A 17,458-nucleotide genomic window follows, 5' to 3' on the forward strand; every position below is an offset into this window, starting at 1 on the left:
TGCAGCAATTAGCATAGTACCTGTTACATAAAAAGCCATCATGGAGTAATGAATGACTGGCTGGGTCATTCATTACTGGGTAAGAGCAAGGTTTTAAATTTTAAATATGAATACCAAATAAACCCTTGGTACTTCTTGTCAACTCTGAGAGCTTTTAAAACAATTCACTGAATTTATGGGGCGCCTGGGTGGCTCAGTCTTGGTTTCGGCTCAGGTCAGGGTCTCAGGGCTGTGAGATCAACCCTGCATCAGGCTCCACACTCAGTGTGGAGTTGGTGAAGATTTTTTCCCCTCCCACTCTGCTCCTCCCCCATGTGCTCTCTCTCTCTTAAATAAATAATAAAATCTTTAAAAGAAAAAAATTCACTCAATTTACGAATGTAAAAAGAGCCTTGACTGCCAAATCTGAGGATTCTTTCTTCAGAAGTTTCAAAAATAGGATATAACCAAGTAATTCATACTTCCGTTTTCATATTTTTAGCTCCTTTCTTTCAATTCAATATGGGCACATGTTCTTAAACATTACTTGTCTCAATCCTGTAGTTCCTATTTAATTATATCACAAACTGTAAAAGGAAACTGGCATTTTCATAGTATGTTCAAGCATGTACACACTGTGCTTATCTTACTTTTTATGATCTTTTCTAAGAACTCAGTTGAAAGGGGCTTTATAGAAAACTCTGAAGTATAACATCTAAAACTATAGATTTTTTAGAAGCAGGTTTTAGAAGATATCCCCAAATAAGTAATAATTGGTAAGACTACAGTATGACATAGTATCCTATAATATGTGTTCTCTCTCTGCTCTAAAATATTACCTAGTTGTACGAAGATATGTAAGTTTTCCAAATACCTACCTTTAAGTAATTTTTAAAAACTTTAGCATCAGGCTGCTGAAGCGCTTGACAAAACTCCTGAGGGGCCAAGATAGGAGGAAAGAGAATGAATCTAATTGTATTAAATTCATGGTAATTCAAATCCACAGTTTTCTTTTTTGAATTATGTTTAAAAAAAACCCATATAACTGACCACCTTAACCACCATTTTTGTATGTACGGTGCATTACCATTAACTATATGATCTGTTGTGCAACAGATCTCTAGAACTTTTCATCTTGTAAAATTGGAACTATACCCATTGAACATCAATTCCCCCATTTCCCTTCCCCAACACCCCTGGCCACCACCATTCTACTTTCTGTTCCTAAGGGTTGGACTACTTTAGATACTTCATATAGGTGGAATTATGCAGCATTTCTCTTTTTGTGACTGGCTTATTTCACTTAGCATAATGTCCTCAAGGTTCATTCATGTTGTACATGTGACAGGATGTCCTTTAAGGTTGAATAATATCCCATTGTATGTATATACTACATCTTACTTATCCATTCATCTGTCAAAAGACATTTAAGTTGCTTTAAATCTACAGTAGTAGTATGATGACTTATCAAAGTCACCTAGAACAGTTCCTCACCAAAAAAAGTTCTATGGCATTTTCAAATGTAATACTTGTCAGATATAGACTGCTTTCACTTTTGAGAACATGGCTCTCCTAAACAAGGTTGACTCATGCCTGAGAAGGGAGAATGGGACAAAAACTACATTGCTCTGACTGTTCTCACCTAGTAAGAGTGGTAACTGAGTAGAGCTTGACCAAAAGAAAAAGAGGTTAAGTCTCTCTAACAGAATTCTGCAAAGTGTTGTCAGAAGGCATATGAAAAAGGGAAAACTGGGGATGCTTATTTTTTATAATCAAATTATTAGACAGAAATATAATTTTGCTTTACTTAGCAATCTGGTATATTTCTATTTTTGATGGGCATTAAGCTCATGTAATTGTAACTTACTGCTTTCATTAAAACATTACTTATGTAACAAATTAAAGCTGAGAAAATCCATTAATACCTTTAAAGTTAAAGATGGTATGTCATGAAATAAGAGATCATAAATTCATTAAAAATGAGTTTTATGATCACTCTTATGCAAGATCTATCCTAGTTTTCATCCAATTTTTTCAATGTCTCTCATAAAATAGCATTATAAAAACTTTTTTAAAACACTGTTGGTGAAGAAACAATTCTTAGAATCTGATGGAGAGATTTGTAATCAAAACTTTAAGGGGTGGGGCACCTGGGTGGCTCAGATGGTTAAGCGTCTGCCTTCGGCTCAGGTCATGATCCCAGGGTCCTGGGATCGAGTCCTGCATCAGGCTCCCTGCTCCTTGGGAGCCTGCTTCTCCCTCTGCTTCTCTCTCTCTCTCTCTGTCTCTCATGAATAAATAAATAAAAAAAGTTAAAAAAAAAAAAAAAGTAACATGGAAACCTTAATTTAAAAAAAAAAAACTTTAAGGGGTGCCTGGGTGGTTCAGTCGTTAAGTGTCTGCCTTAGGCTAGGTCATGATCCCAGGGTCCTGAGATTGAGCCCTCCATTGGGCTCCCCCTACTTGTGCTTGTTCTCTGTCAAATAAATAAAATCTTAAAATAACAACAACAACAAAACATCTCTGATATCTCAATTAGATCTATGTGCTATTGGACAAGTCTGGGTAACTACACACCAAGAAAATCACTGAATGCCATTAAAAAAATTACTCTGCAATAGTGTAAAATGTAACATCGGTTTCCAGATACTTCACAACATAGTTTCAGATTTAAAAATTAAGCATTGATAAGCTTGGCATATGTAAAATAAACTACCTAGCACCAATCTTCACAGTAGGTTTGTGTGTTGTGGTGCCCTTTGGCAGTCTGGGGGAGCCTACTGGACTCCTTTTAGAATTTTTTTTTAAATCTATTGTTATTGGGGTGCCTGGGTGGCTCAGTTGTTAAGCGTCTGCCTTTGGCTCGGGTCATGGTCCCAGGGTCCTAGGATCGAGCCCCGCATCAGGCTCCCTGCTTGGCGGAAAGCCTGCTTCTTAACTCATCCACTCCTCACAGTAACTCCATTTTTCAGATGGGGGAACTCAGGCTCAGAGAGATTAAGTAACCTGCTCAAGTTACCAGAAATTTACCAGAGCCAGGCCTCAAACCAAAGCAGTCTGGCTCCAGACTATATTTTTTTTTTCTAAGATTTTAATTATTAGATTTAAAGATTTAAATCTGAAACTATGTTATGAAGTATCTGGAAAGCGATCTCCCTGCTTGTGTTCCCTGTCTCGCTGTGTCTGTGTCAAATAAATAATTAAATCTTTAATTATCTTTCTCCCTCTCCCACTTCCCCTGCTTGTGTTCACTCTCTGTCTCTCTCTCTCTGTCAAATAAATAAATAAAATATTTAAAAAAATCTATTATTATTATTTTAAAGATTTTATTTATTTGAGAGAAAGAGAGAGAGCAGGGTGAGAGGCAGAGGGAGAAGCAGACTCCCCGACGAGGGAGCCCAATGCGGGGCTGGATCCCAGGACCCTGAGATCACGACCAGAACTGAAGGCAGATGCCCAACTGACTGAGCCACCCAGGCACCTCCATTTTTAAAAATTTATAATACATGGGATTACAAAGAAAACTAATTATAATGGCTTACGGTTATCAAAAAATATTTTTGATATGTGCTAGAATAATAAGACTTACTGACTTGGATAACAAGGTCTAGTGGTGTATCTTAAGAACTCACAATTTCAGTATCTTGAAGTATAAACAATATTGTGAGATCCCTGAAATAACTAATGTGACACAAAAACATCTGTGATTTCTACTGGTGACAAAGTCACAGGCAATGCGAATGCTACTGTGCTTTGTGATTTGTCACGCACATAATGGTAGGAAATTAAATTTTTGGTTAAAGGTTAGTGAAAATAAAAATATAATTTTCTCCCATTCAATTTCATATACCCCTGAAGTTTGAACTCTGTGATCCTGTATATAGTAAAACATCAAGTTGAATGCAGTTTAACTTTTTCTTTCTTTTTTTTCAGTTTAACTTTGTTGAATCAAAATTTAGATTGAACTACATAGTCCTATTTCTTTAATTAAATTAAGAAAAATATCTGCTCTGACAGTTCTTACCTGAATTATTTCTGGAGCTACTTGCAAGGAAGGCAGGTATTCCTGTTGAAGATACTGAACACATTCTGGGCCCTGAAAATCAAAAGATAATTATAACTGAATTATTTTCTTGATATTAATAATGCATAAAAAGAAATTAGAATGACACATGTATACATCAAACACAATATGGTATTGTGATTAAGAATTAGTCTGGAGGGGCGCCTGGGTGGCTCAGTTGTAAAGCGTCTGCCTTCGGCTCAGGTCATGATCCCAGGGTCCTGGGATTGAGCCCCGCATCGGGCTCCCTGCTCGGCGGGAAGCCTGCTTCTCCCTCTCCCTGTCGCTCTCCCTGCTTGTGTTCCCTGTCCTGCTGTTTCTGTGTCAAATAAATAATTAAAATCTTAGAAAAAAAAAAGAATATAGTCTGGAGCCAGACTGCTTTGGTTTGAGGCCTGGCTCTGGTAAATTTCTGGTAACTTGAGCAGGTTACTTAATCTCTCTGAGCCTGAGTTCCCCCATCTGAAAAATGGAGTTACTGTGAAGAGTGGATGAGTTAAGAAATAGAAAGCTTTTAGAATAGTGTTTAGCATTCATTACATGTTAACATTACTTAGCATTATATAGTGAAGATTAAAAAAATATTCTTCCAAATCAGGGAAGTAACAATGCCAGAGTCTTCCAAGCACTGAAAGAAGACAGCAAACAGAGATGCTCTTTTTCAATCTACCCCCGGGTGGATTATATGGTGTCTGTGGGTACATGAGGGGAAGCCTCTGGGCAAGTGCTAGGGTAGTAACCATCCTGAGAAACTAAAATACAAGCAAAAAATAACAAAAGGATATGTTAAGAGATAACAGCAATAAAAGTACACCTCCCTTTTTCCTGTTCGACCATCATGGAACAGGAATTAAGCAGCCAAATGAGGAAACCAAGACCGAGAAAGATAGGGTGATTTGCCCAGTCCAGTGTGCTGTTGATTTCATCTGTACTGAAAAGCAGGTCGCCTGATTTCTAAAACCATTGCTCTTCTCTGCCATCTTTTAGCACTTCTAGATGCTAAAAATTACAATAGTGTTCTGTTTTTGTTTCTTTTTTTAGTAAACTTGTGGAGGGAAGGCAGAGCTGTTCTACAAACTAATCCCAAACCCCTGCCCCTTCTCAGAAGCTGCAAAGGAACTTAGGATACAATTTGAAAATGGTTTTCTTATAGCACTGTGTTTGAGAGGGTGGCCTGAAGCAAATGTAATGAATCCAGGACTTCATACATACACACACACACACACTCCTCACTTTCAACCCTGAATCTGATTTAAAGATTTTAATATGTTGATGACTCCAACCCTGGTCCAACTGAAAGTAAGTTATCAAAATGAAATCATCATCAAAAAAATCAATCCATCTCTCCTCAATGCACTTTTCCCTGCCTTAACACTTGAATTTCCTGTTTAATAATACTCCTGAATCAAAGAATTCATGTTTCTCCTTCCACCCTGGCCCCTGCCCCTCTAACCCAATGGGCCTACAGCATAATTTAATGCCCTCTCAAAGGAAAGCTATTCCTAATTCAGAGGAACTAACAATGCACTGTTTGTGAAAGCTTCTCAGATCTGTTCTACATTCCTTCTCACATTTTGGGGTTTTTTGTTTTGTTTTGTTTTTGCTGCATTTCACTGCAAAATGTAAGTTATTTATTTATTAGTTTTTTAAAGATTTATTTATTTATTTGAGAGAGCGAGAATGAGAGAGAGAGAGTACATAAGAGGGGGGAAGGGTAGAAGCAGGCTCCTTGCTGAGCAGGTAGCCCGATGCGGGACTCGATCCCGGAACTCCGGGATCATGACCTGAGCCGAAGGCAGTCGCTTAACCAACTGAGCCACTCAGGCACCCCGTAAGTTATTTATTTAAAGTATAGCTGATTTCTCACCTTTTCTCTCTCCCTCTCTCTCTTTTTTTAAGTAAGCCCTATGCCCAATGTGGGGCTTGAACTCACGACCCCAATATCAAGAGTTGCATGCTCTACTAACTAAGCCAGCCAGGCGGCCCCCTCCTTGACTTTCTAGCATCCTCTCTTATGAGTCTTTTCTCTTAGCATTCGTACCTCTTGGTTCTACTTCTAGCTTTCTCTTGACTCTTGCTTTAGCCAGAGTTTTTTCTATTCTGGTCTTAGAAAGTCTCATTCATTCCTACCACTTCACCTTGACTACACACTGTGGACTCCAAAATCAGTATTTAGTTCTAATTGCTTCAGACCCATATTCCAAACTGCTCTCTGAATATGCTTCCAAGTTATCCTAAATATAACCCTAGTGCCCACTGACTTCCCAACTTTTCATATATAACATAAGGCTTTTTACTACCTAATCCTATTTTACTTTTTAGTTATTACTTCTACCTCCCTACTTCAGCTAAACAGGATAATTCTATTATTTTCTATCAAATCCAGAAGGCAACATCTGCTCTATCTTCATATATCTGCTTAACTTTGCCCAGAATGACAGCTCCTCTTGTCAGTCCAATGAATCTACATGTGTCCTAAGGCCTATCAAAAACCAAAACCACTTCTTTCCTATTTCTTAGATTGCCAACATAGGCAAAATTGCTTGCTCATCTTTAGTCTCACAATATTACATTTAATACAGATAGATTTAATGTATCTCTATTCAAGTACTTAACACATTGAGTTATTTACACATTGTGTCCCGATTCTAAGCCCTAAAAATATTGGGGGACTAGCAGCTCCCTTGCTGCGATCTATTGAAAGTCAGCCCTTGACACAAATGTTTAAAAAAAAATAAAATTAAAAAAATATATATTGGGGGACTTTTAAACTTAATTCATCTTTATACAGTTCCCCTGCTGCCCTCCTCTCCCCTACCAGTCCCCACATACTCTTCACCCTGGCACGGTAGACATAAAACCCTTCAAATCTGTATCAGTATCAAAACTCAAGTTCAAATGAGGGAGTGGACTGCATGGAGACTGGTGAATACTTTTTTGGGGGGTGGGGGCAAGCTGCTCTGTGGGAATGTGAGTCCTTTGTTGGCATCCTGGCTTTGAGAGAAGCTGGAGATAGGAATTTTTCTTTTTTAAAAAAAGTACCTGATTTTTATTTTTAAAATTTTATTATTTTTTTAAGTAGGCTCCATGCCCAACATGGGGCTCAAACTCACAATCCTGAAATCAAGAGTTGTATGCTCCACTGACTGAGCCAGCCCGGTACCCCAGTACCTGATTTTTAAACGTTCACAATCAAATTCATGTTACTAAAAAATACTATACAAGGGCGCCTGGGTGGCTCAGTTGGTTAAGCGACTGCCTTCGGCTCAGGTCATGATCCTGGAGTTCCAGGATCAAGTCCCGCATCGGGCTCCCTGCTCAGTGGGGAGTCTGCTTCTCCCTCTGACCCTCCCTCCTCTTATGTGCTCTCTCTTTCTCTCAAATAAATAAAATCTTTAAAAAAAAATAAATAAAAATACTGTACAAGGGAAACAACTCACCAGCTGGATTCAGCCCAGAATCACTTACAATTTTGCAAATGATTAGACTGACAAGGAGAACAAAACATTCTAAAGTAGTGAAGCACTCTAACCATTTATAATATTAAGAATTTGGGGAAATCTGGCTGTGAAGAGCCAACTGAGTCATGAAATGTAGATCTTTTTATAATTTTTCGCATTCTTTGTCAAACCAAAATAAAACATTTTAAACTTCTTGTTATCCCAAACAGAAAGGACAGTAATAGGTACTGCTACTTTCATTCAACCCCTTCCTCATGTCCAAAAAAGACAGAACTAAGTCAACTTTTACAAAAGATACACCGAGACAAGTCAAACACAATTAAAACCATAACAAATCTGCACTTACGACGAAAATGAAAGGGCACAGAGTGCAAGGCTTACCCGTTTGAGATGAATTGTTTTCAATGTCACCGCACACTCAGATAAAGCCTATGAAAAACAGGTGTGAGAATTTTAATACACTCAATTTTTGGTTACCGATCCCACTTGTCTCTTTATTTCCCTGGCCACTGCTCATTAATAATTACTCCCAAACAAGGGACAGAGGAAGGAAAGTGACAGGCATATGGAATAAGTGGGTTGGATAGAAAAAGGAAAAAATACAAAAATGCTGTCTTAATGCAGTATATCAAATCATAAAGTCTAGTTTGTACTAGGTTTTGGGGAAATGAGTAAAGGGCACTGCTTGACATTAGTATTCTGAAAATGGGATCTAGGGAAACTATCATCCAAGCAAAAAAAAGTTACTCTTCATGGTTAAGAAAAAACCATTAAGCGCAAAGTTTAGAATGAAAGTAGTAGAAAATTAGTAACTCAATCAAGTTTTAATGAGTGCTTGTATCATGTACCCTTTCATGGTCCTAGAAAAAGAGGAGTTGGAGGCTGTTAAAGTTGAAGGAACTGGATTTTGTATTTTAAACTTTAGTATCAGGATTCAGTAAGAATCTACAAAAGGTCCAGAAAATATCATCAATCTTTTAAAAATGAATCCTAATTTGAAATTAATTTAAAAAAAATAATGGCAATGAGACTAATATAGTCAACCTGGCATTAAAGAAATTGTGAGTTAGAATACACAAGATGGACACAAGGCAAACAAAGATTCCTAGGTGCTTACCAACACTGTTTGTGCATCTGCCAGGTCAAAGGTTTGTTTTAAAGGTGCTAGGAAACATGCAGGGACAATGTGCTTATAAACAAAATCAGCAAATCCCACTGGTCCATCTTTACCTCCTGTCAAGAGAATTCAAATTTTCATCTTGTATAAAAAGAAAGTCAATTAGTTATTACTGGAGAAAGTTAACTCCCAGCTCCTATGTTAGAGCTAGGGTTCCATCTCTAAGGGTCTTAGGAAACAGGTTGTGGAATGAAGTTTTTTTTTTTTTTTTTTTTTTTTAAATCCTCTTACCCCAGAGTTCTACCAACTTGGAGAGGATGATAAAACATGTCTTCTGTGCAATTGGATCTGGATATTCAACTGCTCCTTGGATAACAGTAACCAGCACTCGTTCTACATTCTCTGCACCTGAAGAGAGATAAAAACTTGGTTTAATTTTAAGGATTTTAGAGAGAGAGAGAGAGCATGACTGGGGGGAGGGGGGAATCTTCCAGTAGACTCCCCACTGAACAGGGAACCTGACGTGGAGCTCCATCTCACAATCCGGAGATCATGACCTGAGCCGAAACCAAGAGTCCGACACTTAATGGACTCAGACACCCAGGTGCCCTAAGCTTAATTTTAAAAAGAGCTAGAAAGGCAACCTGAAGCACTCACTTTGTTGTTACTTTTCCTTTTTTTAAATGATTTTATTTATTTATTGGAGAGAGAGACAAATGGAGCAGGGGGAGGGGCAGAGGCAGAAGCAGACTCCCCTGTGAGCAGGGAGTCTGACATGGGGCTTGATGCTGGGACTCCAGGATCATAAACACTTAACTGACTGAGCCATCCAGGCACTCCTCATTGTTTCTTTTAATTTTCTTTTTGGGTAATTCACTTTTATTTTTAAAAATTTTAAGTTATTTTTTTAATTTAAATCTTAGGTAGTTAACATACAGTGCAATATTGGTTTCTGGTGTATAATTCAGTGATTCATCACTTACATACAACACCCAGTGCTCTTCGTAACAAGTGCCCTCCTTAATACCCATCACCCATCTAACCCATCCCCCACCCACCTCCCTCCATCAACCTTGTTATCTACCGTTGAGTCTTTTATAGCTTCTTTTGCTCTTTCTTCCCCATTCCCATATGTTCATGTTTTTTAAATTCCAGGAGATCATACAGTATTTGTCTTTCTCTGACTTATTTCACTTAGAATACACTCTAGCTCCATCCATGTCAATGTAAACGGCAAGATTTCATTTTTTTTTTTTTAAAGATTTTATTTATTTGACAGAGAGAGACACAGTGAGAGGGAACACAAGCAGGAGGAGTGGGAGAGGGAGAAGCAGGCTTCCCGTGGAGCAGGGAGCCCAATGCGGGGCTCGATCCCAGGACCCCGGGATCATGACCTGAGCCGAAGGCAGACGTTTAACGACTGAGCCACCCAGGCGCCCCTCATTCTTTTTGATAACTAACATTCCATTGTATATATATACCACATCTTCTTTATCCATTCATCAGTCGACATTTGGGCTCTCTCCATAGTTTGGCTACTGTTGATAATGCTGCTATAAATATCCAGGTGCATGTATCCCTTCGAACCTGTATTTTTGTATCCTTTGGGTAAATACCTAGTACTGCAATTGCTGGATCATAGGGTAGCTCCATTTTTAACTTGTTGAGGAACCTCCATACTATTCTCCAGCATTGCTGCACCAGTTTGCATTCCCACTAATAAGTGCAAGAGGGTCTCCCTTTCTCCACATCCTTGCCAACACCTGTTGTTTCTTGTGTTGTTAATTTTAGCCATCCTGACGGGTGTGAGATGGTTATCTCATCTGGTTTTGATTTGCATTTCCCTGATGATGAGTGATGTTGGGCATCTTTTCATGTGTCTGTGAGCCATCTGGATATCATTTTTAGAAAAGTGTCTCATCATGTCTTCTGCCCATTTCTTAATTGGGTTATTTGTTCTTTGGGTGTTGAGTTTGTTCTTTATGGATTTTGGATACTAGCCTTTATCTGATAAGACATTTGCAAATATCTTCTCCCATTCTGTCGGTTGTCTTTTGGTTTTGTCGACTATTTCCTTGGCTGTGCAGAAGCTTTTTATCTTGATGAAGTCCCAATAGTTCATTCTTGCTTTTGTTTCCTTACCTGTGGTGATGTGTCTAGCAAGGAGTGGCTATGGCTGAGGTCAAAGAGGTTTCTGCCTTTGTTCTCTTCGAGGATTTTGATGGTTTCCCGTCTCACATTTGGGTCTTTCATCCATTTTGAATTTAGTTTTGTGTATGATGTAAGGAAGTGGTCCAGTTTCATTCTTCTGCATGTGGCTGTCTAGTTTTCCCAACACCGTTTGTTGGAGAGACTGTCTTTTTTCCATTGGCTATTCTTTCCTGCTTTGTCGAAGATCGGTTGACCATATAGTTCTGGGTCCATTTCTGGGTTTTCTATTCTGTTCCATTGATCTATGTGTGTTTTTATGCCAGTACTATACTATCTTCATGACTGCAGTTTTGTAATATAACTTAAAATCCCGAACTGTGATGCCTCCATCCAGTTTTGTTTTTCTTTTTCAGAATTGCTTTGGCTATTCAGAGTCTTTTGTGGTTCCATATAAATTTTAGTATTATTTTCTCTAACTGTGAAAGATGCTGGTGGTATTTTGATGGGGATTGCATTAAATGTCTAGATTGCTCTGGGCAGTCTAGACATTTTGACAATGTTCTTCCAATCCACGAGCATGGAATGCTTTTCCGTTTCTTTGTGTCCTCCTCAATTTCTTTTGTAAGTGTTTTATAGTTTTCAGAGTATAGATCTTTTACTTCTTTAGATTTATTCCTCGGTATCTTATTGTTTTTGATGCAATTGCAAATGGGACTGATTCCTTGATTTTTCTGCTGCTTTGTTATTGGCATATAGAAATGCAACAGATTTCTACACATTGATTTTATAACCTGTGACTTTGCTGAATGAATTCCTATATGAGTTCTAGCAATTTTTTGGTGGAGTCTTTCAGGTTTTCTACATAGAGTATCATGTTGTCTGCAAATAGTGAAAGTTTGCTTCTACCTTGCCATTCTGGATGGCATTCTTTTATTTTTTTGTAGTCTGATTGCTGAGGCTAAGACTTCCAATACTATGTTAAATAGTAATGGTGAAAGTGGATATCCCTGTCTTGTTCCTGACCGTAGGGGAAAGGCTCTGTTTTTCACCATCGAGGATGCTATTAGCTGTGGATCTTTTGTATATGGCCTTTATGATGTTGAGGTATGTTACCTTTATCCCTACTTTTTTGAGAATTTTTTCTTTTTTTAAGATTTTATGTATTCATTGGAGATTGAGAACACAAGCAGGGGGAGAGGCAGGAGGAGAAGCAGACTCCCCGCTGAGCTGGGAGCCTAACATGGGGCTCGATCCCAGGACCTGCAGATCATGACCCCAGCAGAAAGCAGAAGCTCAAACATCTGAGCTACCCAGGTGCCCACTGTTAAGGATTTTTATCAGGAAAAGATGCTATATTTTGTCAAATGCTTTCTCTGCGTCTACTGACAGGATCATATAGTTATCTTTTCTTTTATTAATATCGTGTATCACACTGACTGACTTACAAATACTGAACCACCCCTGAAACCCAGGAATAAATCCTACTTCAATGTGGTGACTAACTCTTTTAATGTACTGTTGAATTTGATTTGCTAGTATTTTATTGAGAACTTCTGCATCCATGTTCATCAGGGATATTCGCCTATAATTCTCCTTTTTAGTGGGGTCTTTGGTTTTGGAATCAAGGTAATGCTGGCTTTGTAGAACGTGAAGTTCTCACTTCATGTAGTGTAACAAGATCCCTCAATTTTTTTTCTTCCCTTTTTTTTTTTTAGATTTTATTTACTTATTTGAGAGAGAGGGAGAGCACAGAGGGAGAGTGAGAGGGAGAAGAGCCTCTCTGCTGAGCAGAGAGCCCGACATGGGACTTGATCCCAGGACTCCCGGATCATGACCTGAGCCAAAGGCAGACGCTTAACTGGCTGAGCCACCCAGGCATCCCAGATCCCTAAATTTTTATTAACTTGGCTCCTAAATTTTAAGCATAAAACATTGAAAAGTAACTAGTCCCATGTGGTTATTTTGCCCTCTGGATTTCTTGTATGGCAAAATTCTCTGTATTGATCGATACAGTCCCATTTATTTTTAATTTCAAAATAGCAAACTGGCCAGTAAGACTCAACTGTCAGGTCAATGCTGGCAAGCTGCCACCATGCTATTTATACTACTGAGGAATCGATTAAAGAATACTGCCCTAGGAAAAAGGGAGCTGAATACAAATTAATTTTAAGGTAGATCCTCTACATGAACTGATTCCCACCTTGATGATAATGAACTGTCACCCCAGAGGCAAACATACAACCACTTTAAAAGTTTGGTATTTACTTTAACTAGCTCTTGCTCATACTGACGTACAACAGGGACAAGGCCTGAAGCAGATAATCTCAGCATCCCACCTTGATTTGCTATGACTTCGCTCATTCCACTGCCTGTGACTGTTTGCAGGAAAGCAAAGTAACTCCTTCGTAACATTTGCTTCTCTAAAGCAGCAGACTGGTCATTTTCTTCTGCTGGTCGGAGCAATACCTCAAAAATTGCATGAAGTAGAGGCATGAACATTTGCTGTAAAAATGGAGATACCTGTATCTGAAGATAAAAAACAAATTACTATTTCAGAAATGTGAAAGATAAATATTAATATGAAAATTAGAAAGCCACATTTTACATAAAGCCTTTATCCAGTGTTTCTAGTTAGGATATATATTTACATAATTCTGTTGGCAAATATCAATATTATGACAAAAATCTGTATATGCATATATATTATTGAAATCTTCAAAATTGTTAAGTTCAACTCATTTCTTACGGTTCAAGATTCAGGTTAAAATAATAGGGATTCAGATGTATTTCACAATTGAATATCACCATAGAATATTTTCAAATTTAAATTATCAACAAATGAATTCTATTGCTAAATTACAAGTAGAATTTATATGATTGGGCTCTGAAGGCTTTTTGTGCCTCGATGCAAATTGCTTAATTTCTCGGTCTCAATTTCTTCGTCTATAAAATACAACAGTTCTCTCTAGGGCTGTTAGGAAGATCAAATGAATTAATGTACAAAAAAAGGCTTAGAATGGATTTTGAACAGAAAGCACTATGCGTTAGCCATTTTTATCAGCCAGGTTATACTTGGTTTGCATTTTCTTGTACAATAAAACTGACTTTAGTACACTGAATGAATTTCAAACTCCTGTTTGGGCACCCAAGTTACAAGTTTTTATTTACCTCAAGATATTTTAGTCCTCGATGCTATTTTCATTTGCTTTTCTAAAAGAGCAGACTGTTTTCTTCTGCACAGGGCAGATAAGGTTTGTTTTGATTAAAACAACCATTCAACATGGCCTATGTGTCAGGCAGTGTGCTAGACACTGGAGAGGACAACAATATATATGCTCCATGTCCTCAAGTGACTTAGATTAAGAAAAAAAAAAAACCCCAAGGGCAAATGCCAAAATGTATCTAAAGATCAATAGATCTAATTTGTCAGGAGATTCTCTGAGCCCATAGGTCTGTGGTACCTTAAATTTGGCTGTAATCTGGTTGATAAGAGGAATGAACTCCTGGAGGTCTTTTCCTTCACAATCTTTGAGCATGTGTTCTGAGGCAGATGGGATGAATGGAAGAACTTCTTCCTCTAGGCAAATAATCATGCGATGAAGGAAAGTACGAACTCCACTTCTGAGAATATCCTTTTGCAAGGGACAACTGAGGGCTGGCAAGAACGTCTGTAAACAATCCAGATAAACTTCGGAACAGCCACACTGTTTCACAGTCTGCTTGTTGCTGAAAGCTTTGCTGGTTCGGCTACACAAGCAAAATCAGGCAACTAGTTTTAACTTTAGGCTTTAATAAAAGTTTTATGGAGTAATGAAAAATAATGCACAACCAATTACACAATCGACAAAACTAAGAAGCCAATTATTTAGTTTCTATGACATGCCTGCTTCCATTCGCTAACATGGTTATCTATATACTATTGCTTCCAGGTGCCATTCCAGAAGGGGTTCAAATTAAATGAGTGAGAGGTAATTAATATAAGCCTTCTAATGAGAACCCACCTAAATGTTTTACTAAAATCCTACTGATGAAGTATGCAGAAAAGAGAAAAAAAAATCCACTGCTACGACTGGGCTGTACTAGATAACCTGCAAACACTACTGATTTAAATTTAGAAAAAATCCTTAGAATCAAGTTATTTATATGACCTAACATTAGCTTTTGCACTGAAGTATTCTGTACAGCAATTTCTTTGTGCAGCTTCTTATTAGCAATTACTACAACTTTCATACTGTTGTCGTTTGCCAATAAAATGTACGGGCAGAGAGAAAGAAACGGCAGCTTGGGTAGTCTTCAGGACACAATGAGAGAGCTAAAAAGAAGCCTCAAGACTTTATCAGTACCAAGACTGAGCCAAGATGTCCCAATATGTCATTGTTTATATAAACCCTCCAGCTAGGGACGCCTGAGTGGCTCAGTTGGTTAAGCAGCTGCCTTTGGCTCAGGTCATGATCCCAGAGTCCTGGGACTGAGCCCCACGTCAGGCTCCTTGCTCAGCGGGGAGCCTGCTTCTCCCTCTGCCTGCCGCTCCCCCTGCTTGTGCTCTCTTTCTCTCTCTCTGACAAATAAATACAATCTTTTGAAAAAAAAAACAAAACAACTTTTCAGCTAATCCCCCTAAATACATGATCAATTTATACTAAAGAAGTCAGAAGAGTTAAGGATTTAGACAGTTGTCAAACCAGAAATGCAGAATATTATGTGATCTATTCCCTTCTTCAGCTAAATCTTCTAATTCACTGGATTTAGAGCTTGTTTGGAGGTTCTAGCAGGGGAGCACAGCTACTCGTATACCCTTGACCGAAGAACAGTCCTCTCCTCTATCGGGGAAGGTCGTCCTCTTCAACCGAGCACACAGCTTCAGGAGGGATGCACATGGAGTGGTGAGGGAGGAAGGGGAAACCCGCCTAGCCAGCCAGATCAGCCTAATCAACCCTGGCGATCAATGGGGTGACAGATGTCGCAGCCAGATCGCCCTCACATCCTAATTCACTGGATTTAGAAAAGAAAGGTTTAGATAATTCTCTCGACAATTCAGTTTTCAAAACATGGATGTGTGTGCCTAATTCTAAAAGATCCAAGTAAATGGTTGTGTGTGTGTACAGACACTCAATATATAATTTTAATTATAATCACACTCACCTGGCAAATCCAACAGCATGGTTCAGACAGTCTGCTAGTGATGCCTGTCTTTCTTCATCTTGTGCCAGCATCAATTTTTCTAACAGAATTTTAAACTTCTCCATTAGTGGGGTCAAAAGATTTCTCATTAAGGCTTGTTTCCGTTCAGCTGGATATTCACTATTAACAATCAGCACTCCGGCTGTCTCATAAATAAACAGCTGATCATCACTGCTCAACAAAGACTGGTAACCATTCTCCTAGAAAGAAATTTAGTCCTATTGGTGTTTATCACTGTTCATTCAGTTCCTCTCATTTAAGCACAGTAAGTCCAATAGGACTAGGAGATATAATCACATCAACGCATTATTAAAAAGTAGATCAAGTACTTATAAAAAACAAATTTTCTCCTAGGACCACATAATGGAAAGAAAACTGAATTCGAGATCAAAAGGTCATGGGTCTAATTCTTTTTTTTTAAGATTTTATTTATTTATTTAACAGAGACAGACACAGCGAGAGAGGGACACAAGCAGGGGGAGTGGGAGAGGGAGAAGCAGGCTTCCCGCCGAGCAGGGAGCCTGATGCGGGGCTCGATCCCAGGACCCTGGGATCATGACCTGAGCCAAAGGCAGACGCTTAACGACTGAGCCACCCAGGTGCCCATCATGGCTCTAATTCTACCCTTGATAAAACTTTGCAAATTATCATAGAAAATTTTAGTTAGCCTTCTAACTTGTTCTCGCTATCGTTTTTTAAAGACTGTATTTATTTGAGAGAGAGAGCATGAGAGGGGGGAGGGTCAGAGGGAGAAGCAGACTCCCCGCCGTGCAGGGTGCCCAATGTGGGACTCGATCTTGGGACTCCAGGATCATGACCTGAGCCGAAGGCAGTTGCTCAACCAACTTAGCCACCTAGGCGCCCCTAACTTCTTCTCTTTTGTAAAAATCTTATTTGTAAAACTGTTATGAGACTAAAAATGAGATGTACAAAGGTGCTTTGAGGGGTGCCTGGGTGGCTCAGTCGGTTAAGCGTCTGCCTTTGGCTCAGGTCATGATCCCAGGATCCTGGGATCAAGTCCCACATAAGGCTGCTTGCTTGGTGGGGAGCCTGCTTCTGTCTGCCACTCCCCTTGCTCATGCTGTCTCAAATGAATAAAATCTTATAAAAAAAAAATCTAGACTTACAACATAAATTATGTGGTGATTTTATATAATGAATACCTCATCTAGGGGCACCTGGGTGGCTCAGTTAGTTGAGCATCTGACTCTTGATTTAGGCTCTGGTCATGATCTCAGGGTTGTGGGATCGAGCCCTGCATCAGGATCTGCACTTGGCAGGGAGTCTGCTTGAGATACTCTCCCTCTTCCCCCAACTGTCTCTCTCTAAAATAAATAAATCTTTAAAAAAAAATCCTCATTAAAAGAAGCATATCCCTATATAAAAGTAGCTAAAGCATTTAAGTACCACTAAGACTAATTACTGCTGTTATCAGTTGAGAACACAAAGATAAAGTAGCTATATAAGGAACTTAAAAAATGGATACTCAAAATCCTATTAAGCAGA

The 17,458-nt window shown here is 38.7% G+C and overlaps 1 protein-coding gene across 3 annotated transcripts in view; it reads right to left on the bottom strand.

The window, feature by feature from the left end:
* Window positions 1-17,458, bottom strand: part of XPOT (exportin for tRNA) — a 45,981-nt gene that overhangs the window by 5,032 nt on the left and 23,491 nt on the right. For all 3 annotated transcript variants that reach the window (XM_025883494.2, XM_073900712.1, XM_025883495.2), the window contains exons 17-24: window positions 15,914-16,152; window positions 14,233-14,518; window positions 13,108-13,297; window positions 8,912-9,028; window positions 8,621-8,736; window positions 7,885-7,932; window positions 4,004-4,075; window positions 858-914 (exon numbers count right to left, since the gene is read on the bottom strand). In XM_025883494.2, the coding sequence (XP_025739279.1) occupies window positions 858-914; window positions 4,004-4,075; window positions 7,885-7,932; window positions 8,621-8,736; window positions 8,912-9,028; window positions 13,108-13,297; window positions 14,233-14,518; window positions 15,914-16,152 (1,125 nt within the window). The remainder of the gene's footprint in view (window positions 1-857; window positions 915-4,003; window positions 4,076-7,884; window positions 7,933-8,620; window positions 8,737-8,911; window positions 9,029-13,107; window positions 13,298-14,232; window positions 14,519-15,913; window positions 16,153-17,458) is intronic.

The sequence above is a fragment of the Callorhinus ursinus genome, unplaced genomic scaffold (assembly GCF_003265705.2).
Source record: "Callorhinus ursinus isolate GAN/ISIS: 27379988/994484 unplaced genomic scaffold, GSC_fseal_2.0 scaffold14, whole genome shotgun sequence".
Classification (NCBI taxonomy): Eukaryota; Metazoa; Chordata; class Mammalia; order Carnivora; family Otariidae; genus Callorhinus; species Callorhinus ursinus.